This window comes from Thamnophis elegans, chromosome 15, assembly GCF_009769535.1.
Source record: "Thamnophis elegans isolate rThaEle1 chromosome 15, rThaEle1.pri, whole genome shotgun sequence".
NCBI classification, from domain to species: Eukaryota; Metazoa; Chordata; class Lepidosauria; order Squamata; family Colubridae; genus Thamnophis; species Thamnophis elegans.
In genome coordinates this window covers 38,451,859-38,475,347 of record NC_045555.1, presented here as the reverse complement: position 1 = coordinate 38,475,347, position 23,489 = coordinate 38,451,859, and the positions used below count along the sequence as shown (strand labels likewise).

At 45.1% G+C, this 23,489-nt stretch overlaps 1 protein-coding gene across 2 annotated transcripts in view; it reads left to right on the top strand.

Moving 5' to 3' along the window:
- The first annotated feature begins 241 nt into the window (after window positions 1–241).
- The window catches only part of PLA2G12B (phospholipase A2 group XIIB), a 28,637-nt gene continuing 5,389 nt past the window's right edge, over window positions 242–23,489 (top strand). Inside the window, exons 1-3 of one of the 2 annotated variants that reach the window (XM_032231928.1) lie at window positions 242–601; window positions 16,827–16,903; window positions 18,333–18,498. In XM_032231928.1, coding sequence (XP_032087819.1) covers window positions 364–601; window positions 16,827–16,903; window positions 18,333–18,498 — 481 coding nt within the window. In that variant the 5' untranslated portion in view covers window positions 242–363. Of the gene's footprint in view, window positions 602–16,826; window positions 16,916–18,332; window positions 18,499–23,489 lie in introns of both variants that reach the window. The other variant, XM_032231927.1, reaches the window with a different exon arrangement.

The following is a 23,489-nucleotide window of genomic DNA, read 5'->3' as shown; positions in this document are numbered from 1 at the left end:
CAGCAGAAGCCATAAATAACTAAAATGGACCTATAATGGAGGTGTGGATGTGGGACTCAAAGGTTTGGGGGAGAGGATGAGTTTGCCTGCGGGAGTTTATGATTAGCCTTGGAATTCTGCCACCCCAGCATCCACCTAGGCAGAACATTTCAAAGCCCTTAAATATTGGGCAACACACAACGCTGTTCATGTGAACTTTGTGCTCCCTGATTCTGGTGACTTCACCTTGTTAACACAGCAGCGTTTAAAGTCCACCGCAAAAGCACACTCAAAATACCTTCGGTCTTGTTATCACGATCCCACTAACTCTGCTTCTGCTCCTGGAGATTTCCTGGGACCAATTTCATTTTGTTCAACTTCAACATGAAGCTGTTCGCCGGGGCACTGATCCTGTGCTTATCTCTGAGTCAAGGGAAATGCACTGAAGAAATCCTTCAGGATACTGCCATCCCTCCTTCTCCATTGCCGGAGGACGGCTCCTACTCCGACTGGGGGATTGGGACCATCCGGGATGGCATTGACGCTGTTAATGGCTATTTTGACTTTGTCTCAGAGCTGTTAGGAGGGAAGAATGGAGTCTGTCAATACAAGTGCAGATACGGTAAGTATTCCTGCTGCTGCTCCTTTCATATCCAGTCCCTGATAGCACAACATCGTTATTTTGTGTTGACAGTTCTTGTTTCTTTATTTTGTTTGACTAGATCAGTGTTTTTCAACCTTGGCGACTTTAAGTCCTGTGGACTTCAACTCCCAGAATTCCCCAGCCAGCTCTGCTGGCTGGGGGATTCTGGGTGTTGAAGTCCACAGGACTTAAAGTCGCCAAGGTTGAGAAACACTGCACTAGATGCTTTAATGATGAGTAATTGACCAATACACTGTATTCTTACTGTCATGTTTTATTTTACTTCCCTGAACTGTAGCACTTTTATGATGCAAATTAGTGTATTTGAAGTGAATTCAACATTGCCTCTATTATCATGAACATCATTACATATAGTATTTCATCTGCAAAAGAATGGCTGTATCTTGGTATTCCTTTAAATATCATGTTTGTAGTTCCATTTATTCCAGCCAAACAACTAATACTAAACAGTCAGCATTACTCTTTTTTTAATGTATTCAAAAGTTTTATTTCTTTTAAAACAAACATTTCATCATTCCTCAATCAGTAAGACATCGAAGTACAATTTTTTGTATGTCAAAATAATTCTAGTTTACCACCAAATTCTTGTCTAGCCTAATGCATACCCTCCCTCCCTCCCTCCCCCCCTCCCCTCAACCCCCCTCCTCCTCTCCCCCCCCCCGACTTCCCAGAACCTGTACATGGTATGGATTTTTAACAAACAAAATCTATTGAAAAAAAGAAATAAAGAAATTAATGACATTCTACATTGACCTTAGCTTCTTCTTGCTGAACTAACTTTAAACAATTTAAATCATTTCTGATCTTAAGCATAGGTTAACTGGAATTTCTTGGTCCCGTATTTATTTTGTATATAGTCAATCCATTTTTTCCAGTCTCGTTTATATCTCTCACTTGAGTGATCTTTAAGATATGCCGATATTTTAGCCATCTTGGCTAAGTTTGTGACTTTCAATGTCCATTCTTGGATTGTAGGCAAGTCTTCCTTCTTCCAGTATTGCGCCACCAGGAGTCTTGCTGCCGTTATTAGGTGCAGAATCAAGTTAGTCTCTACCACTCTAAAGTCAGTACATATACCTAGTAAGAATAACTGAGGAATAAACTTTATCCTTCTTTTAAAGATATTTGGCATAATCCACCATATTTTTATCCAGAATGCCTTAACCTTTTGGCAGGTCCACCATATATGATAATATGTAGCATCGAGAGAACCACACCTCCAACAGTCAGCATTACTCTTCAGTTGCAAAGACTGGCATGCAGCTCGTTTTTCTAACAAGTTGCCTTGTTTTCTAACAAGTTAGAAATGTCCCCTCTTAGAAGGGGACACTTCTCTTTACAGTATACATCTGTAATTAAAATGTGGTATGTTGGCAGAACATGGCTGTCTATTTGGCCTTGCTAATTGAATTGTTCTACTTCCCATGCATTTTAAGCAGTCCGATTTGTCAAAATGCCAACTTATTTTCTATGTACTATGTGAGCTTTTGAATGCCTTCTAGTTTTGTAGGATCACTGTACATCCTTCCATCCTCAACCTACAACGTTGGGGGAAATGGGGTATTGTTTACACAGCTGAAGGGTACAAGGTTGAGAAAGAATAATTAGATTATGCACTTAGGGAATTCAGTTTTGAAACATTGGACAACAACAGTATGGATTCCCATAGACCATGTGTAATTCCCCTTTCTTCTTGCATAGACCCATAATCCCTGTCTCTTTTTTTTTTACCTCTCACCAGTGGTGGGTTTCAAAATTTTTTTGAACCTACTCTGTGGGTGTGGCCTCCTTTGTGGGAGTGGCTTGCTGGCCATGTTACCTGATGGGAGTGGCTTGCCGGTCATGTGTTCTCTCTCTCTCTCTCTCTCTCTCTCTCTCTCTCTCCTTCCTTCCTTTTGTCTCTCTCTGTCCCTTTTTCCTTTTTTTCTTTCATCTCTCTCTCTCACTTTTTCTTTCTTTTTTTCTTTCTTTCTTTCTTCCTTTCTTTCTCTTTCTTTCTCTATGTGAGTCTCTGTGTGTGTGTGTGTGTGAGTGGTGGGTTTCACAAATTTTTGGAACCTCTTCTGTAGGTGTGGCCTGCTTTCCAGGTCCACTGGTGGAACCTCTTCTAACCGGTTCGGTAGATTTGACGAACCGGTTCTACCGAACTGGTGCGAACTGGCAGGAACCCACCTCTCACATAATGACCACCCATAATCTAAGACAGAGGTCTTCAAATTTGGCAACTTTAAGATTTATGGACTTCTGGGAGTTGAAGTCCCAGAAGTTGACTTGTGGTCTTAAAGTTGCCAAGTTTGGGGACCCCTGATCTAAGAAATGTGTAACACACCCACTGATTTCTAACTGCAAAGAGCAATGAAAAACAGTGACAACAATCAGGATTGAAAGGAGTGAGGGCTTCTTAGCTAGAGGTGGGAGTGAGTGAGTGAAAGAGTGGATGTATTATATAAATATGTGTGTGGGCGTGAATTCACACTTGTTATAGCCCTATCCATCAGCCTTGCTTAACTGTGCATTCCGTGAATGGTTTCTCAGTATAAAATAATAATACGTTCCCCATCCATTCAAAAACCCAGGAGGCTGTCTATCACAGGTTGAGGAAAATCATTTGCCCCCGTCTAGCCATGTGGATTCAGGGCCCAAGTAACTTCTGGAATGGTGTTTTTTTTTCTGTGTGATGCTGTCAAGACTGATTTTTCCTCTTATAGAATACAGAGTCCCACTCCATTCTTCTCCCTGGGCAAAAGCTAAAAATGAATTTTGGGATCAGTAAAATTAACACACACACACAGGTCCTTGTGAGGTGGCGCAGTGAGGCCGAGGTGGCGCAGTGGTTAAATGCAGCACTGCAGGCTACTGCTAGATCAGCAGTTCAGCGGTTCAAATCTCACCGGCTCAGGGTTGACTCAGCCTTCCATCCTTCCGAGGTGGGTAAAATGAGGACCCAGATTGTTGGGGGCAATATGCTGACTCTCTGTAAACCGCTTAGAGAGGGCTGAAAGCCCTATGAAGCGGTATATAAGTCTACTGCTATTGCTATTGTGATGCATACCTAGTCCCTTGTGGCTGTGAAACAGCAACAGAAAAAAACCCACAGATAATCTTGTTGGATGCAAAGTATTACATTCTTGTTCTTTCTTTGTTCTTCTGGTTTGCTTGATAATGTATATTGTTTTAATTAGGCTTTCTATACACTCCATTAGCCTCTGAAATTGGTACTAATGAATTCCCCAGCCACTGTTAATCAACTTCTTACCTTTCTTTTCCCCACTCATATGGCTAATAATTATTTACCCTGACTTCTCTTTTACCTTAAGGTAAAAAAAAGGAGACATTTGATTCACACATAGACATGCCAAGATATATAGAAGATTCAACGCCAGTTCTTACATGATCACAATGAAAAACATGCTATTCTAATATCCTCGTTAGAGAGATGAGATTGCTTAGGGTGATTGGTGTTTTAATTGCTTCATTTACATGATGGCAATATGCTCTGTATACCACTCTCCTTGAAAAGTGTTTGAGACACTACAGATGGTGCAAACTATAGCATTTTGGCTTTGATCAGATGAGTGTTTTGAAGATCATGTTGGAACAACTTTACCAGCTTCCAGGTTTTTTTCTTTTGACATAAATCAAGTTGTCCCTCTTTTTAAGCTATGAAATCCGTGGAGTCAGCTCTAGGGGAGCTGAAGGATCATTTCCTTTCTTATTAAATTACATTACCCGGAACCTATTATAATTATCATCAGCCTTGTTCTAAGTTCATGTCTTTGGCAGGGTCTACCTCACATTGGAAGTCCCCTTTGAGGTGCTATTTCTTTGAAATGCAACTGCTAATCAGCAGGCATCCATATTGAACCATTTAGCACAACATCCACTGTGCTTAAAAGATGAGCCCGAGACACATGGTACGATAGCAATAGCAGTTAGACTTATATACCGCTTCATAGGGTTTTCAGCCCTCTCTAAGCGGTTTACAGAGTCAGCATATCGCCCCCACAGTCTGGGTCCTCATTTCACCCACCTCGGAAGGATGGAAGGCTGAGTCAACCTTGAGCCGATGAGATTAGAACCGCTGAACTGCAGATAACAGTCAGCTGAAGTGGCCTGCAGTACTGCACCCTAACCACTGCGCCACCTCGTCTCTTTTGCTTCGTCTTTTGCAGCCAGTCGTCCTGCTGTTGTGTTTGTTTGAAAGGTCTGTTAAACAACTCGAAACGTGCAGATCTGTTCATAGAAACCAAGTTTTAACATTAAAATGGTTAATGTTAATGGTTAAACTTTAACTGGGCGTTTGTGCACAGGATTATATATCTGTGTTCCTGTTCTTTGGAATAGCTCAAAATATTGTTTCTCATCCTGGCATCTTTAAGAGGTCTGGATTTCAACTCTCAGAATTCCCCAGAGGTGTCCTTCTCAGCTTCCTACTGCCACACTCCTCCCAATGGCCAGTAAGATCCCACAGGGTGGGCCTCCTTTGGATGCCGTCAGCCAGACAATGTCGGCTGGCGGTTCCCCGGAGGAGAGCCTTCTCTGTGGCTGCTCCGACCCTTTGGAACGAACTACCCCCAGAAATCCGGACCTCACCCACTCTCATGGCCTTCAGAAAAGCTGTCAAGACCTGGCTATTCTGGCAGGCCTGGGGCTGTTGTCCTCATTGTTGAGGTCCAACCCCGACTGAAACGAATGTATCTGTGTTGTTTTTAACTTGTCTATTTTTATTTTTATTTTCTTTTATTGTTTTTCTTCCCCTTGCTGTAAGCCGCCCGGAGTCCTCTGGGATTGGGCGGCCTATAAATAAAATTAAACTTGAAACTTCCTGACTCTGAGTGGCAAGCTGCAGTTACCAATTACCTCCAACAGACCGATTAGATCCCATAGATTAGGCCTCCTCCGAATTCCATCCACTGGCCAATGCCGACTGGCGACCACCCGGAGGAGGGCCTTCTCTGTGGCTGCTCCGGCCCTCTGGAACGAGCTCCCTGTGGAGATTCGTACCCTCACCACCCTCCAGGCTTTCCGCAAAGCCCTTAAAACCTGGCTGTTCCGACAGGCCTGGGGCTGATGAGTTCCTGTCCCTGCTCGAATGGTGTGGCTGTTGAATTGTTTTTAAATTGTGGTATTGTTTGTCCATGTCTTTTTCCCTATTTGTATCCCCTATCCCCCCCTGACTTGGGTTGTGAGCCGCCCTGAGTCCCTTCTGGGAAAAGGGCGGCATAGAAATATAATAAATTCAAATTCAAATTAACAAAATAAAATAGTAGCAATAGCAATGGCATTTATATACTGCTTCACTATGGTGAAATTCAACATTTTTTACTACTGGTTCTGTGGGCGTGGCTTGGTGGGCATGGCAGGGGAAGGATACTGCAAAATCTCCATTCCCACCCACCCTACTCTGGGGCCAGCCAGAGGTAGTATTTGCCAGTTCTCTGAACTACTCAAATTTTTTGCTACCGGTTCTCCAGAACCTGCCAGAACCTGCTGAATTTCACCCCTGCCACTTCACAGTGCCTTACAGCCCTCTATAAGTGGTTTACAGAATCAATATATTGCCCTCAACAATTTGGGTCCTCCTTTTACCCAACTCAGAAGGATGGAAGACTGAGTCAATCTTGAACTGGTGAGAATTGAATTGCTGGCAGAATTCGATTCTAACCACTGAGCCACTACAGCTCTTAATATATTGTTACTAGTAATAATATGACATTGAATACAAATTGGCAGCTGAGGCAAAAAAAACATCGCAAGTATGAGCATCCCATCCCATCCCATCCACATTTGCTATGGCGTAACACCTATCCTCCGCGAGCTGCACTGGCTGCCTATTGGTCTTCGGATACGCTTCAAGGCGCTAGTCGTCACTTATAAAGCCCTTCATGGTATTGGACCTGGGTACTTGAGAGACCGCCTGCTGCCAATTACCTCCAATAGACCGATCAGATCCCACAGATTAGGCCTCCTCCGAATTCCATCTGCCGGCCAATGCCGACTGGCGACTACCCGGAGGAGAGCCTTCTCTGTGGCTGCTCCGACCCTCTGGAACGAGCTCCCCGTGGAGATTCGAACCCTCACCACCCTCCAGGCCTTCCACAAAGCCCTTAAAACCTGGCTGTTCCGACAGGCCTGGGGCTAAAGAGCTTTTGCCCCCCTCCTCGAATGGTATGGTTGTTGTGTGTTTTAAATTGTGTATTGTTATGTTCGTCTTTTTATCTCCTGTCTGTACCCCCTTCCCTGACTGAATTGTGAGCCGCCCTGAGTCCCCTTCGGGGAAAAGGGCGGCATATAAATATAATAAATCCAATCCAATCCAATAATCAAGTCTTCAGAAGCCAGCAGGGTTAGAGCTAATCTTCTATCCGGGGAGAGTGGATTGGGGATGAAATTCAGCAGGTTCTGATAGGTTCTGGAGAACCAGTAGCAGAAATATTGAGTAGTTGGGAGAACTGGCAAATACCACCTCCGGCTGGCCCCAGGAGTGGAGGGGGGGGGGGAATGGAGATTTTACAGTATCCTTCCCCTGCCATACCCACCAAGCCACGCCCACAGAACCGGTAGTAAAAAAAATTGCATTTCACCACTGGAGTGGATGCGTAATAGAATGTGTTGATGACTTTGGGAAATGACAGGAACGCCACGCTAATGGATCAAATGCTTAAAAGTGGAAGTGGGAAATCTGTACTTTCACTTTTGCAAAATTTGTGGATTTATTGGTGTCAGAAGCATCACTATTAAAATTTTACACATAGGTATGGATGCAAACATAAGAACAAAAAATTTAAGAAGCATAAAAGCCTGATTTAAGCCGTGCTTGTCCAGAAGCGTGCAGCAACAATGGCATTCTGTTGCACTGTCATAACAATACATTGGGCAGGGCATGAGGGGCAAATATCCATGTGTGTGTCATTGTCTGTAAATCTCCACCCTGACAACAGGCAGAAGGCAGCAAATATCCCCATTTATTCAAATATCTCCCTTGCTCTGGCTGTAGCCATGCACAGTCTATTTAGCGATTGGCAAACTTCCCAGTTTTCATCATGGCCAGGTAGGTTCCAGGCCAGTGTTTCTCAACCTTGGCAACTTGAAGATGTCCGGACTTCAACTCTCAGAATTCCCCAGCCAGCGAATGCTGGCTGGGGACTTCTGGGAGTTGAAGTCCGGACATCTTCAAGTTGCCAAGGTTGAGAAACACTGTTCCAGGCCTACCGGTTCGGACTGGTTCGGCCGAATAGGTAGTAACTTTTTTGTATGTACCGAACCTGTAGTAATGCTGGCATCAACCCACCACTGTTCCGGACTCCTCTGCAGGTTACGTCTAGTGTTGGTCTTTTGTAGCATGTAAGATTAACCTTGATGGAATCTTACCACGAGGTAGAATGAGTTCAGGGTGGGCTGCTGGGGGTTCGCATGGGTTCGGGTGATCATCTAGCTAGGATTCCGCCCAGTTCGGTGAACCCTCAAATGTCACCCCTGGCTGGCCCAACCCCTCCCACCCCACCCCACCCCTCCCAGGAGTCTCCATGTCACCTATTCATCATGCCAGGTAAGTGTTGGGCCTGCACGGAGGCTTAAGGATGGGGGAAACGGGTCTACCAGAGGCTCTGGAAATCCAGAAACGGGCCTGTTTCCGGCCTCCGGAGCCCGGGGGAAGCAGTTTTCATTCTCCCGAAGGCTCGTGGAAAAACTCCGGAGCCTGGGGAAGGTGAAAAATGCCCCCCACCCCCACCATGGTGCAAAAGGTTGACTAGGCCGCATCCACCATGGTCACGCCCACCCAGCAACGGGGCAGCGGATGTGTCAGATCCTCTCCATTAGATAATTAGGAAAGAAGACTCCATGTGTAGAAATCAAGTGTACTTTTACTAATTATAAATGATTAAAGGCATAGCGAAGCGAAGTCTGATTATTTAGGCGCGAAAGCGATTGATATATAGAATAGCCCATTCCCCTCCCCTTGGCATCACAGTTACAGTCCAATCATAATTCTCTCAAGTGTCAGGTGTTAGATAACTTCAAAAGGCATCACGAAGATGGAATGTCGGTGCCGTTAGTCCTGGCGGGAATCTCCCACGCATGCGTAGTCCGACAGGCAGCTGAACTCCAGAACCTTCCTCCAGCACAATGAGTAACCCCTCCCAAATACCATGCCCTCCCTCCCCGTTTCATGGCAGCCGAAGCAACAGCAAAGCAGAGGCTGACAGGATGTGTTGCTGCAATTTTTGAAGCTCACCCCTGGTCATGCTTCTGGTTTAATAGGAGGACAGAATCTTTCAACTCTGAAAATACAAACTTCCCACTGTCAGATTTAATGGCTTGATCCGTTAGATTGAGTTCTCCCCGTGTTTCCTCTTCTGACCATTAAGCCACTGGGGCTCCCGTTTCTCTTTTCTGATTGTTTCCTACTGTAGACAGCATCTCTTCCCCTCAGTCCCCAAAGCCATCAACACGTTTTGTCCCAGGGTGCTCCAACAGGAAATGCTTTGTCTTCCCAGGTGACCTTTTTAAAATATACAGATATGCCTCTTCCACCAGATCTGATGGGATGAGGAGACACAATCAGGGAGACATGGTCCTTCGGATACTTCTAACTTTGTTACTGTATGATTTGTATGCTCTAATGTTTACACAGCATTGACTTTCCTCATTTTAACCTCAAAACAGGTTGCCATGATAAACTTTAATTGATGATTACATTGTACATTACTAAAGACACCTACTAGGGTGCAATTTATAAATTGAAAATGTTGTCGATATATATATATATATATATATATATATATATATATATATATATATATATGTGTGTGTGTGTGTGTGTGTGTGTGTGTGTGTGTGTGTGTGTGTGTGTGTGTGTGTACATTTGATAACACAAATGTAACAAAGGCAACAGTAAAATATTGGGTTTCTGTCTGGATGGTCTCTTGTGACGAGCCGATGGACAGAGAATGGAAGCAGTAGACTTCCTCCCATATTTGGGCATACCAGGGGTTGTGACACTAAATACATACATATACATACATACATACATACATACATACATACATACATACATACATGTTGTATTTTTGCTGATAAATAAAGGGAGACTAGTATAGATCTATTTCAAGCTATTTAGCTCTCATCAGCTAGCCACACCCTTACTGGGAATCAAAAAGGCAACAGTAAAAAATATTGGGTTTCTGTCTGGATGGTCTCTTGTGACGAGCCGAGTGACAGAGAATGGAAGTAGTGATCTTCCTCCCATAATTGGGCATTCTCTCTCTCTCTCTCTCTCTCTCTCTCTCTCTCTCTCTCTCTCTCTCTCTCCTCCCTCCCTCCCTCCCTCCCTCCCTCCCTCCCTCCCTCTCTCTCTCTCTCTCTCTCTCTCTCTCTCTCTCTCCATATATATATATACAACATTTTCAATTTATAAATTGCACCCTAGTAGGTGTCTTTAGTAATGTACAATATACTGTACATTGAGTCATAAATCTAGCTTAAATGGGGATTCAAGGCCTCTTGCCTCCTAAAATAAAGAGTCCCTACTAAAAATGTAGGAGCAGATGCCCGGACAATTGAGGGGACCAACCTATTAGGTCATGACAAAAAGACGATGTCATCCTGCTCCTATTATGTCCATAGAATGTCAATCTTCCCTGGCAACCAATCAAAGTTCACACAACTTCCTGCCTATCTTTGTACTGCAGGGAGTTCTATAGACTATTAAGCTACTAAAAAGCAATGTAGTATTTTGAAACTCCACCTAACCCATTTTTTTGGGGGGGGTGAGGGGGGAGAGGCAGTGCCAATAGAGGACAGGCATAGATGTCCATTTGCCAAGTTGTAATATGTACTATGTATAGTCATGTAAGCATTATGCATAGCCATTTCACACACCAGTTGTCTGTTCCCATGTTTTCAATCTCAACAACTACAAGGTAGTCACCAACCTGTCATACTGGTAAAAGCATGTGTGTCTGTGTGTGTCTGTATCTGTGTCTGTGTCCGTCCGTCCGTCCGTCTGTCTGTCTCTATCTCTCTCTTTCTCTGTCTGTTTGGAGGCACAATTCAATGGTTGAGATCATACTTTGTTTATAAATGAGCAGAATAACAGAGTTGGAAGGGACCTTGGAGTTCTTCTAGACCAAGCTCTCTTCAAGTAGGAAACCCCATACCAATGATGGTGAACCTATGGCACGCATGCCACAGGTGGCACATGGAGCCATATCTGCCAGCATATGAGTCGTCAGCTCCAGCTCACATGTATGGCCAGCTGACCTTGGCCTTCCAGAGGGGCGGGGAAGGCCGTTTTCACCCCCCCCCACAGGCTCCAGGAAAGCCTCTGGAGCCTGGGGAGGGTTAAAAACCCTAACCCTAAACCTACTGGAAGTTCAGAAATGATCTGTTTCCAGCTTCCGGAGGGACTTCGGGGACCCAGGAAAGTTCAGAAACAAACTTCCACTAGGGCCCATTTTTCGCCCTCCCCAGGCTCCGAAGGCTTTCCCTCCTCCCCAGAGCTCAGCTTAGAGGTGAGCAGTGTGGCGTGCGTGGGGGGAGTGTGTGTGTATGTGTGTGCACACATGCGCATGTGGGAGCGCGCTTTGCATTATGGGTGCCAGTAGGCACGCACTATCACACGTGTATACTCACATTTTTGGCACCCAACATCAAAAAGGTTAGCCAGTACTGCCCTATACCATTTCACACAAACAGTTGTCCAATCTCTTCCTAAAAACCACCAGTGTTGGATCACCTCAAGTTCTGGAGGCAAATTGGAGTCATTTTAATATATGATGAGCTTCTAGCTCTTGCAAATATTCTGGGTGCTATATTTGGCCCCAGTTATTCAGTGGTGGGTTTCACATTTTGTTACCACCGGTTGACCCTGCAATAGCAATAGCAATAGCAGTTAGACTTATATACCGCTTCATAGGGCTTTCAGCCCTCTCTAAGCGGTTTACAGAGTCAGCATATCGCCCCCAATAACAATCTGGGTCCTCATTTTACCCACCTCGGAAGGATGGAAGGCTGAGTCAACCCTGAGCCGGTGAGATTTGAACCACTGAACTGCAGATAGCAGTCAGCTGAAGTGGCCTGCAGTACTGCACTCTACCCACTGTGCCACCTCGGCTTTTCCATGTGCCCGGTCCCTTCTGTGCATGCTCCCGGCCCTCCATGGATGTGCTTTGCTCGAACGTGCACCTTCTGGGCATGAGCCTGGCCTCAAAACCGTGCCTAAATAGGATGGCATAGAGCCAGGGTGGGTGGGACTGGGCCCACCCGCAATTTCCACTACCAGTTCGAGCAAACTGGTCCGAACCGGCTGAATACCACCTCTGCAGTTATTCCTTCATAAGATTGTTTTGACAAAATGAAGGGATAAAAACAATTATTTAAATATGCACATTTATGTCGAATAGTCAAGTCAGAACATAACCAAGGAAAGCATCCCATGATTAGGCGAGCTGACTCTAAATAAGTGAATTCAGCATCTCTGGTTTTAAAATTGATAAAAAATAACTTAGCATTAACAGCCTTCAGATAGCAATGGACTAGAGAGGGAAGGAGATTTTAAGTTGTTTTGCACTAAGCAACTGTTTGACAGATAATCTTTTTTTCCCTCCAGTATTAATCATCTCTGTCCAAAGATGAACTCTTTTGCTGTGTGAATGAGTGGGTTTCCCTGTTGAAATGATGTTGACAGCGTGTGAAATAGCACATTTTTCACTATCTACAAGCAGATGGGACTGTATGAAGGAAGCCATCTACGAAAGGGCTAGAACAGTGTTTCTCAACCTTGGCAACTTGAAGATGTCCAGACTTCAACTCCCAGAATTCCCCAGCCAGCATTTGCTGGCTGGGGAATTCTGGGAGTTAAAGTCCAGACATCTTCAAGTTGCCAAGGTTGAGAAACACTGGGCTAGAATGAAGAGGTTTATTTTATAAAAGAACATTACTTCTTTGATAGGGGTATTTCAGAGGTGGGTTGCTACTAGTTCGCACTGGTTTGTGCAAACTGGTAGTGGAAATTGGGAATGGGTCGCCGAACCAGTAGGGACGCAGGCTGGCCACGCCCCCAAACCAGTTCCCCAGTCATCCATGCCGTTGCCGGCATGTTTTTTAGTCATTTTATAATGTTCTGCGCATGCAAAGAACAATTTAAAGGCAACTGTGCATGTGCAAGCAATGCACAGAGGGCACACACTCAAGCGAAGCAAACCAGCAGTAACGCTGACAGCAACCCACCCCTGGGCTAATTGTCTGCTCACTGCTTTCTGGAGAAGATTAAACCTGAGCTTCAGTTACCTTTTCAACTCTTTTTGAGTATCTAAGACTCGGAATTCCCCCCCCCCCCCCAACCCAAATAGAGTTGTTACACTATTTATGTAAAACATGATTACTTATGTGAATATGTAATGACGAATGTTAATTTTTGGGTTCCACCACAAAACCACGCTCGACTAAACCGCGCCCGACTAAACCGCGTCGCTGACGTCATCAACAGGGCGACAACAGCGCGGAGACAGAAGCACGCTGTAAACCCTAAACCTAAAATTAACTCCTAAACCTAAACCTAACCCCCCTAAACCTAATCCTAAACCTAACCCTAAACCTAACCCTTAACCTAACCCTAAACCTAATCCTAACCCTTAACCTAACCCTAAACCTAACCCTAACCCTTAACCTAACCCTAAAGCTAACCCTAAACCTAACCCTTACCTTAAGTTGAATCAGCTTGCTTTCAAAGCGCTATTTAAAGCGCCCTTCTTTCTCCGCGCTGGCTGTTGTCGCCCTGTTGATGATGTCAGCGACACGGTTTAATCGGGCGCGGCTTAGTCGAGCGCGGTTTTGATGGGTCATGAATTTTTGCTTGCAGCTAATGTTTCCTCCTTTATTTGATAGTTGTCAACTCCCTCAAACCAGATATCTGCAGGGGACAATGACAAAGAAGTCATGATGATGGGTTCACCGACAAATGCGCGCTCGACAAATGCGCGGCGACAAAACCATGCCGCGATGAAACAAACAACATTCTGCGACGCGAAAACAACATTATAACCCTAACCCTAACCCTAACCCCCAACGCTGTTTTCGCATCCCACTATGTTGTTTTTTTCATCGTGGCGCGGTTTTGTCGATGTGCATTTGTCGGGCGCACATTTTTCGGGTCACGATGATGGTCACAACCACATACAGGCAGTCCTTGACTTGCAACCATTCATTTAGTGACTTGGTGAAGTTAACAATGTCCGTGAAAAAGGGACCTGTGATTCACTTAATGACTGATGGTTCACTTAACAATTGCAGTGATTTGCTTCAAAGCCTTGGCAAAGAAGGTCTTAACATTTGGCACAACTGACTTAACAACCATCTTGCTTATCAATGAAAATTCTGGCCCCAATTGTGGCCATAAGTCAAGGACTAGCTGTATTCAAAGTCCTTACCCATTTTCTTTAAATGCACTGCACATGTGACGTACAGAAAAAGGGCACAGGGCTTCCATTATGCAGTTGTTATTGGCATTTGAACCCTCTTGAATAAGTCTCAGTTCTTAAAACCTGCTCCTTTTATGCTATACCTGTTCCCCCCGAAGGACAGCCCAGATAGTCCATCCTTGATCCTGGGGGGCGAAAACGTACACCCCTCAGAGAGGGCACGCAATTTGGGGGTCCTCCTGGATTCACAGCTGACATTGGAACATCATCTGTTGGCTGTGACCAGGGGAGCCTTTGCCCAGGTTCGCCTGGTGCATCAATTGCGGCCCTACTTGGATCGGGAGGCACTCCAAACTGTCACTCATGCCCTACTCACCTCAAGGCTGGATTATTGCAACGCGCTCTACTTGGGGCTACCCTTGAAAAGTGTTCGGAGACTGCAACTAGTCCAGAATGCAGCCGCGCAAGCGATATTGTGTGTACCTAGGTACACCCATGTTACACCTATCCTCCGCGAGCTGCACTGGATACCCATTGGTCTCCGGACGCAATTCAAGGTGTTGGTTATTACCGTTAAAGCCCTACATGGCCTAGGACCAGCATACCTGCGAGACCGCCTACTGCCACACTCCTCCCAGCGGCCGGTAAGATCCCACAGGGTTGGCCTCCTTCAGATGCCGTCAGCCAGACAATGTCGGCTGGTGGCTCCCCGGAGGAGAGCCTTCTCTGTGGCTGCCCCGACCCTTTGGAAAGAACTACCCCCAGAAATCTGGACCTCACCCACTCTCATGTCCTTCAGAAAAGCTGTCAAACCCTGGCTTTTCCGGCAGGCCTGGGGCTGTTGACCTCATTGTTGAGGTCCAGCCCCGATTGAAATGAATGTATTTGTGTCGTTTTAACTTGTCTTATTTTATTTTTATTTTTTTATTTTCTTTCTTTTCCCTTCTGTAAGCCGCCCGGAGTCCTTCAGGATTGGGTGGCCTATAAATAAAATTAAACTTACAAACTTACAAACTTATACCTAAAATATAACGTCTCCTTCCATAAATTAGCTGTATTACTTCATTATAAATGAAGAAAAGCAAGGTATTTTGTCTTATTAAAAAACTTCTTGAGTTTCTAATGAGGGCATGATCTGCAACATTAAATATGGAATAGAAAAACTATAATCTTTGATTACTGGCGTAACACATTATTTGTTAAATTTGACAATAAAGCTAACATGAAGTGGCATATACCGTCTTTCCCTGAAAATAAGACCGGGTCTTATTTTCTCTTAGGCTTGGAAATAAACACTCTGGCTTATTTTTTGGAGAGGTCTTATTTTTTTTTGAGGTACAGGAGGTGGGTAGCGCAGTCACCCCATGTTCCACAGATCAACTGAGCCAGCAAGGGCCAGTGAGGCAGAAAGCCATGTGGCCTGTTGGAATTGGCTCTCTGCAGCCTCTACCCAGCTACTGCTGCTTCAGAAAAAGACAATTCTGGAAGATTGAGGGAAGTGTGTGCTTCAGTGGTGGGTTGCAGGCGGTACGCCCCGGTACAGGCGTAACAGTGCCTGCCCAGAGCACTGGGTACCGTTCCGGTATGGTGCTCCGGAGAGCCCACCCGCCCACCCAAGCTCCTTACCTATATTTGAGCTCTTTGACACTTCCGCACATGGGCACAGAGTGCACGGTTCCACCACAAAACTGCGGTCGACTAAAGCGCGCTCGACGAAACCGTGTACCTGACGTCATCACAGCGCAACGAAAAAAGCACGCTGTGAGCGGTAAAGCTAAAATTAACGCGTAAACCTAAACCTAACCCCCCAAACCTAACCCCAAACCTAACCCTAAACCTAACCCTAAACCTAACCCTTAACCTAACCCTAAACCTAACCCTAAACCTAACCCTTAACCTAACGCTAAACCTAACGCTAACCCTTAACCTAACCCTAATGCTTAACGTAACCCTAAACCTAACCCTAACCCTTAACCTAACCCTAACCCTAACCCTAAACCTAACCCTTACCTTTACGTGAATCGGCTTGCTTTAAAAGCGCTTTTTAAAGCGCCCTTTTTTCTCCGCGGTCGTTGTTGTCGCGCTGCTGATGACATCAGCGATGCACTTTAATCGGGCGCGCTTTAGTGGACCGCAGTTTTGTCGTGCCACGGGAGTGCACAGCACCTGCGTGACACTCCGCCAAGCAGCTGGAGCGTCACGGAGGCTCGCAGAGGCATCATAAGAGGTAAGGACACATGCGTGTGCTACGTGTGTGATAGGTTGTATTTTTGGGGGGAAACACGATGTTTGGTCATAAATTTTCAGCTCCAAAAGTTATTTTGTTTTCAGCAGCCACATCTAAAAGGCTAAAGACAAAAGGAACCCCTTTCCCAGCCTGCTTTTATATTTCAGAAGGAGAGTGAACAATTCAAAACTGAAATGCCCAGAATTGAATTATAGCTGTGAACGCAAGTAAAGTTTCTGATCTTCTGTACGCATATTGGATTTTGTTTCAAGGATTTTTAATGAAATGTATGTTCTTCTCTTTGGCAAACCCCAGCTGTGTCTCTCCTATTTTCCAACAACGTTGCAAAAGACAGAATTTCTAGCTTTTGAGCTGCTGCTAAACTTTATCATCCTTTATCACTGGCCATGCTGATTAGGTCTGATGATAATTGGAATTCAACCTCTGAAGGATATCAGATGCACGTACAGGACTTTATGTTATACTGTATAATACTTTTCAAGGCTGCCACAAAGCACTTTTCTTTTTTTTCCAGGTAAAGCACCATTGCCTAGACCGAATTACAAATCTCCAGAACCCAATGGCTGTAGCTCCTATTTCCTGGGTCTCAAGGTACCAGAAAGTGTACGTACTAACAACCCATTTCCCATACGAAATAATTAACTAATCAAAACATCCAGGAAGAAAGAAGCGTTCGACCTTGCTGTAAATAACTGCAATTGCTCAACTATGTCTATTCAAAGTTGGCTGGACAGTCAGCCTCCCCGTGTTATGCAAGCTATTTCTCTGTGCTTGCCAAACGGGATGGCCAGCTGCTTATTATGGCAGACAAAATGAATGTGTTTTTGTCTGACCACTGCCCATAGAATTTACTCTTTGATTGGTTGGGCAACTGAATATTTAATCCCCAACTGTTAGGAACAGCTGGAGTGTTAAGTATATCTTCTAAAAATTGCAGATTTAAAAATGGGTCTCTGGCTAGAAAACCCCTATCATCTCAATAATTAAAGTTAAAGGCCCAAAGTACTGTAACGTGAATATTAACAATAAGAGGGCTGCTAAAACAATCAAATCTGATTCAGAGTAGACTCCATTCATTTCACCTCAACTGGTGCCACGACTTAATTTCATTTAGCCAGCATCTGATATTTTCCTAGCAGATGTACAATTTGCTAGCATTGAAATTCCACCCCGTTACAGAATTCCTTGTTTCAAGAATCCTCTGCAATTACTGAATGGAAATTGCATTCTACATAAATGCGTATTTCCTTTGTACAAGTTTATTTTGGACAGCCTATTAACCTGACCAGGGGTGGGTTCCGGCTTCTTCTACTGCCGGTTCGCTCAGAGATGTGCTTCGGACATGTGCGTGCTTCAGGCACATGCTTGATGCATGCGCTGGGTGCACGCTGCATGCGTGCATGGACAGTAGTAAAAAATGCTTCTGTGCATGTGCAGAAGCAAAAAACAAGATGGCAGTGCCTATGATACCGCAGATAGAACCAGTTCAGGGGTGTGGCAGATCGAGTTACTACCTACTTAGTTGAACCAGTCCAAACCGGTAGGAACCCACCTCTGATACTGCCCCGGCTTCAGGCTCACTGTTCACAAATTGCTGGTACTTTCAACCTGATGCAACAGCAGGGAAGCCTTGCTCTGCCACCCTAAAATTTCCTGATAAATCTCCAAGAAAGTTTGGGACGGTTGCCGCTTTGTTGACCTATTCAGCTTGGCTGAAAGCATCCTTGGACGTTGAACAGTATCTTGTCGCTCAAAGCCATGGGCAGATACAGCACAGGAGATCCTCTCCTGGTTCCTATTTATTCCCAAAATAAAATAGAAGATCGATTTGCCTAATCTCACATTTCACTGCAGTCTTCCTGCTGGGCAAGGCAGTCAAATATACAGCACTTTCCCTTGTTGAAATATTCATTGTGGAGAGGCATGGAGAGCTTTTTTTATAGGAGAGATATGGGAGGAGGGGAGAATCCTTTCAAACCCCAGAGTGATTTTTCCCATGTCTCTTGGCATTCTTTTGCAGCTTGACATGGGCATCCCAGCCATGACGAAATGCTGTAACCAGGTGGATGCATGTTATGATACCTGCGGGTCTAACAAATATCGCTGCGATGCCAAGTTTCGTTGGTGCATGCAGTCCATCTGCTCTGACCTTAAACGGAGCCTTGGTTTTGTCTCCAAGGTAGAAGGTAAGTTTCCTGATGGGGAAGATGTTAAACACATAAACACATGACTGCAGTGCCTCACCACGTTCTGAGCTAACAATAGGGACAGGGACAATAGCAACATCACTTAGACTTATATACCGCTTCACAGTGCTTTACAGCCGTCTCTAAGCGATTTACAGAGTCAGCCCCCAGTATTGTAGGCTAATTCTGCCCACAGCCAGAAGTTCAATCCTGACCAGCTCAAGTTTGACTCAGCTTTCCATCCTTCCAAGATCAGTAAAATGAGGAGCCAGATTGTTGGGGAAAATATGCTGACTCTGTAAACCACTTAGAGAGGGTTGTGAAGCACTGTGAAGTGGTATATAAGTCCAAGTACTGTTGCTATTCTGCCATGAAATCAGTATAGGACTCTGACTTTCTGATTCTCTTAGCAGCAGGAAACCAATGATCAGTGGGACACTCCTAGTAGTAGCAGAGTAAGAGGGAAATGTATGATGGGAACCAGTAGGCAGGCACCCCTACCATTATTAGCAATGGTACTTAGACCAGTGTTTCTCAACCTTGGCCACTTGAAGATGTCCGGACTTCAACTCCCAGAATTCCCCAGCCAGCAAATGCTGGGAGTTGAAGTCCGGACATCTTCAAGTGGCCAAGGTTGAGAAACACTGACTTAGACTTATATATCGCTTTGTAGTGCTTTACAGTCCTCTCAAAGCAATTTTACAGAGTCAGCATAATGCCTCCAACAATCCGGGTCCTCATTTTACCCACCTCGGAAGGATGGAAGGCTGAGTCAACCTTGAGCCTGGTGGGATTCGAACTGCCAAATTGCAAGCAGACGGCAGTCAGCAGAAGTAGCCTGCAGTACTGCACTCTAACCACTGCGCCACCAAGGATCATATAGTAACCTGGACTTATAGGCCCTTGTGAATCAGCTCAAAAATCAAATATAAGTAGTCCTCGACTTACAACAGTTCATTTAGTGGTCGTTCGAAGTTACAACACTACTGAAAAAATGAGACTTATGACTCTTTTCCCACTTACTATATTTTTCAGAGTATAAGGCGCTCGGGAATATAAGACACACCTTAGTTTTTGGGGAGGAAAAGAAGTGGGGGAAATGCCGACCAGATATTCATCTGGCTAGCATCCTTCAGCACAGCTTCAGCACATTAGTTTGCTGGTTATGAGCGAGCACGGAGTTGGGGCTGAAAAAAACCTCATTGGGCTTGAAAAACAGCTTCTAAAGCACAGCTGATTGTCGCAGGGAGCTGCAATTAGTAAAGCATGTGAAGCGTGGAAGAGGTAAGAGAAGGCAGCTGCTGTTCCGGGTTGCCATTTTGGGCTCTACAACTCGCGTTTTCAGTCTCCAAACACTCCGATCACTGCCCAAAAAAGCAACACACAGAGGCAGCGATCAGCAGCTATGTGCTCTGGTGATCCCCAGCAGCCTTGAACAGATCTCAAACGGAGCGTTTGGATTCTGAAAACATGAGGCGCAGAGCCCAAAAATGGAAGCCATTGTCTGTGGCAATCTCTGCAGCCAGGAAGAGGATGTGTGGAGGCCTAAGGGTGGGAGGCCGAAGGTTGGGCGCATGCGCGGAAGTGGCACATGCACTTGCAAAGTAGGCACAAAGTAGGCGCGAATTGGTGGTAACAAATCTGTATTGAGAGTATCTGAATTATTATTTTTAATCTATCACCCTGATGGACAGGGAAGGCTAAACCAGATCAGTGGTGGGTTTCAAAAATTGTTCGAACCTACTCTGTGGGTGTGGCCTCCTTTGTGGGAGTGGCTTGCCGCCCATGTGACCGGATGGGAGTGGCTTGCCGCCCGTGTGACCGGATATGAAGATGCCGACGACACTTGTCAGAACCACTTTAAATTACCTCACACACAGCACTGGCCTGCATAAGAATATGATGTAAACTTGTTTTGTAAAAGGCATCTTTGGTTTGCGTTAAAACAACTTCAACACACGCAATGTTCTGATTGCACCACAAACGCAGTAGTCATCCTTACCTTTCACAGAGGCACTGAGTTTTATAAATATGAGCATGATAGTGTAGAATAATCATATCCAAGGACCAGTGGTGGGTTTCAAAAATTTTTGGAACCTCTTCTGTAGGTGTGGCGTGTTTTCCGGGTCCACTGGTGGAACCTCTTCTAACCGGTTCGGTAGATTTGACGAACCGGTTCTACCGAATAGGTGCGAACTGGTAGGAACCCACCTGTGAACCAGACTTATACTCATCCTGAAATAATTAAAAAGCATAGCAGGCTGCATGGTCCAGGCCAAAAAACCTGCATTTTTTTCTTATGAGATTTATAGAATATAATTAAGTAGGAATGGAAGTAAAGTAATTCCAGATGGATGCTACAAAAGTGACTCAACAATTTTTTTCATTGCAGTGCTTGTACTCCTGAAAGGACCGATAGGGAAAGTGTGGCTCTTTACATATTAGGCCTCAACTCCCACTCTGGGAGCTGACTCATGATCGCAATTAGGATCAGAATTTATGCTGCTAAGCCCGGTGGCTGTTAAATGAGTCACACTCAATGCGATGGCCTTTTTTTTGCCACGTCTATTAAGCGAATCACTGAGGTTCTTAAGTGAACCATGTGTTTGCTAAGCAAATCCCTCTCTCTCCACCCCACCCCCCAGTGACTTTGCTTGTCATCAGCCAGCTGGGAAGTTTTCAAATGGTGATTGTGTGACCTTGGGATGCCGCAACCATCATAAATGCATGCTGGTTGCCAAGAATCTGAATTTTGTTTATGTGCCCAAGGGGATGCTGCAACAGAGATCAGTGTGAGGGCTGCTCATAAATCACTTTTTCCAGTGCTGTTGTAATTTTGAACAGTGGCTAAACAAATGACTAAATCTGCCACTACCTGTATCATCATCGTCATCATCTTTTTTTAACGACCCCATAATCCCTTGCGGGGTGGAGTCTGGGCAACTTGAATGGAGCTAGCAGAGTGTTTTAATGGCCGGATGCCCTTCCTTTCGCCAATGCAGAGTTTTGTTCAGCAGATAAATTCTCAATGTGCTCAGAGAGAAATATCTGCCTCTACCTAGGAATCAAACTCACAAGCCTCCTGATTGGGAGGTGAGAACTTCACCTCTAGGCCACCGCACCACTCCAAGTCTGGAATAACTGTATTTCCCTCTGAATAACTAAAAACAAAACTTCCTCTAAAACCAGCCGGCTGAAGGAAGGAAGGCAGGAAGGCCATTGCATTAAAAGATGCAGAGATTTATCAAAACATATTTGCAAATTAAAAAAGGCGTGGAACGCTGAACCAAGTATTTTGAAAAAGCTCATTCAGGCAGAAAGCAGCATTTCATCCTCACGCACCATTAAGTTCTCTTTGGTTAAATCAGGAACAATTAGATGGCAGAGGGATTGCTAATTTATTTTTCAAATGTAATAATTAAGATAAATTAGGAAGCTCCTACTTCAGAGATACTGATGTATGGGGACTAGCTAAAAAAAGTGACTTAATAATTCACTGGCTTCATTAGGGTGCTAGAATGTGTAGATTTACCACTTCCTGGTCCCATGGCTTGAATTCAACACATCTTACTCAAAAGTTTCTCCTCTTCTCCTCTGTGTCTTTCACCATTTCAGCAGTAATTATTTATATATCGATAAATAGGGGTGAGGACTGATTTGATTTCCACGAAGTTTGGGATTAGAATATTGTCCTCTGGTTCTGGGTATGTTGCCCAGTTTTGCACAAAGCTACTCTAGGAATTTACCTTAATACAGAAGATTAGTGTGAGTTGTCCTTGCTCAGGTTCAGTTACAGTATAGTCACTGGCATTATCTTCTAGATAAGTGATGGCTAACCTTTTCCGGGCCGAGTACTCAAAGTGCGGGTACAGACATGCAAATGTGTGCACGCATGCCCATGGTGGGTTTCAAAAATTGTTCGAACCTACTCTGTGGGTGTGGCCTCCTTTGTGGGAGTGGCTTGCCGCCCATGTGACCGGATGGGAGTGGCTTGCCGCCCATGTGACCGGATATGAAGATGCCGACGACACTTGTCAGAACCACCTTAAATTACCTCACACACAGCACTGGCATGCATAAGAATAGGATGTAAACTTGTTTTTTAAAAGGCATCTTTGGTTTGCGTTAAAACAACTTCAACACACGCAATGTTCTGATTGCACCACAAACGCAGTAGTCATCCTTACCTTTCACAGGCACTGAGTTTTATAAATATGAGCATGATAGTGTATAATAATCATATCCAAGGACCAGTGGTGGGTTTCAAAAATTTTTGGAACCTCTTCTGTAGGGTGTGGCCTGCTTTCTGGGTCCACTGGTGGAACCTCTTCTAACCGGTTCGGTAGATTTGACGAACTAGTTCTACTGAATAGGTGCGAACTGGTAGGAACCCACCTCTGACGCATGCCCAAACCCCCCAAATGCAATGCACTCCCCCATGCACGCGCCCCGTCCCACGAATGTGTGCCCTGCCCATGCGCTCACAGCTCTGCACATGCACGCACAGCCCCACGCACTTGCCCCATCCCCATGCCTGCACATGTGACTCCTCTCACACACCCAACTCCCACACATGCACGCACAATCCCTGCACATATATCCTGCCTCCCGTACTTACGCATGTGCCCCCTGCACATGTGCTCCCACTTACCCCGCGCATGTGCAGCAGAGACCTGAAGGCTAGGTGGCCTGCAGGAGGTGCGCGCACATGAGCATTGGAGCTGAATTGGGGCAACAGTTTGCGTGCCATCAGAGAGGGCGCTGCGTGCCACCTCTGGCACAGCTGCCATACGTTTGCCATCACAGTTCTAGATGCTGAGGCAAACATCTTTTTTAGCTCTTTCTGAAGATGCCAGGAACTGAGCACTTAGCAATAAGAACTAGGGTGGCACAGTGGTTAGCGTGCAGTACTGCAGGCTACTTCTGCTGATCATAGGCTGCCAGCAGTTTGGCAGATTGAATCTCACCAGGCTCAAGGTTGACTCCGCCTT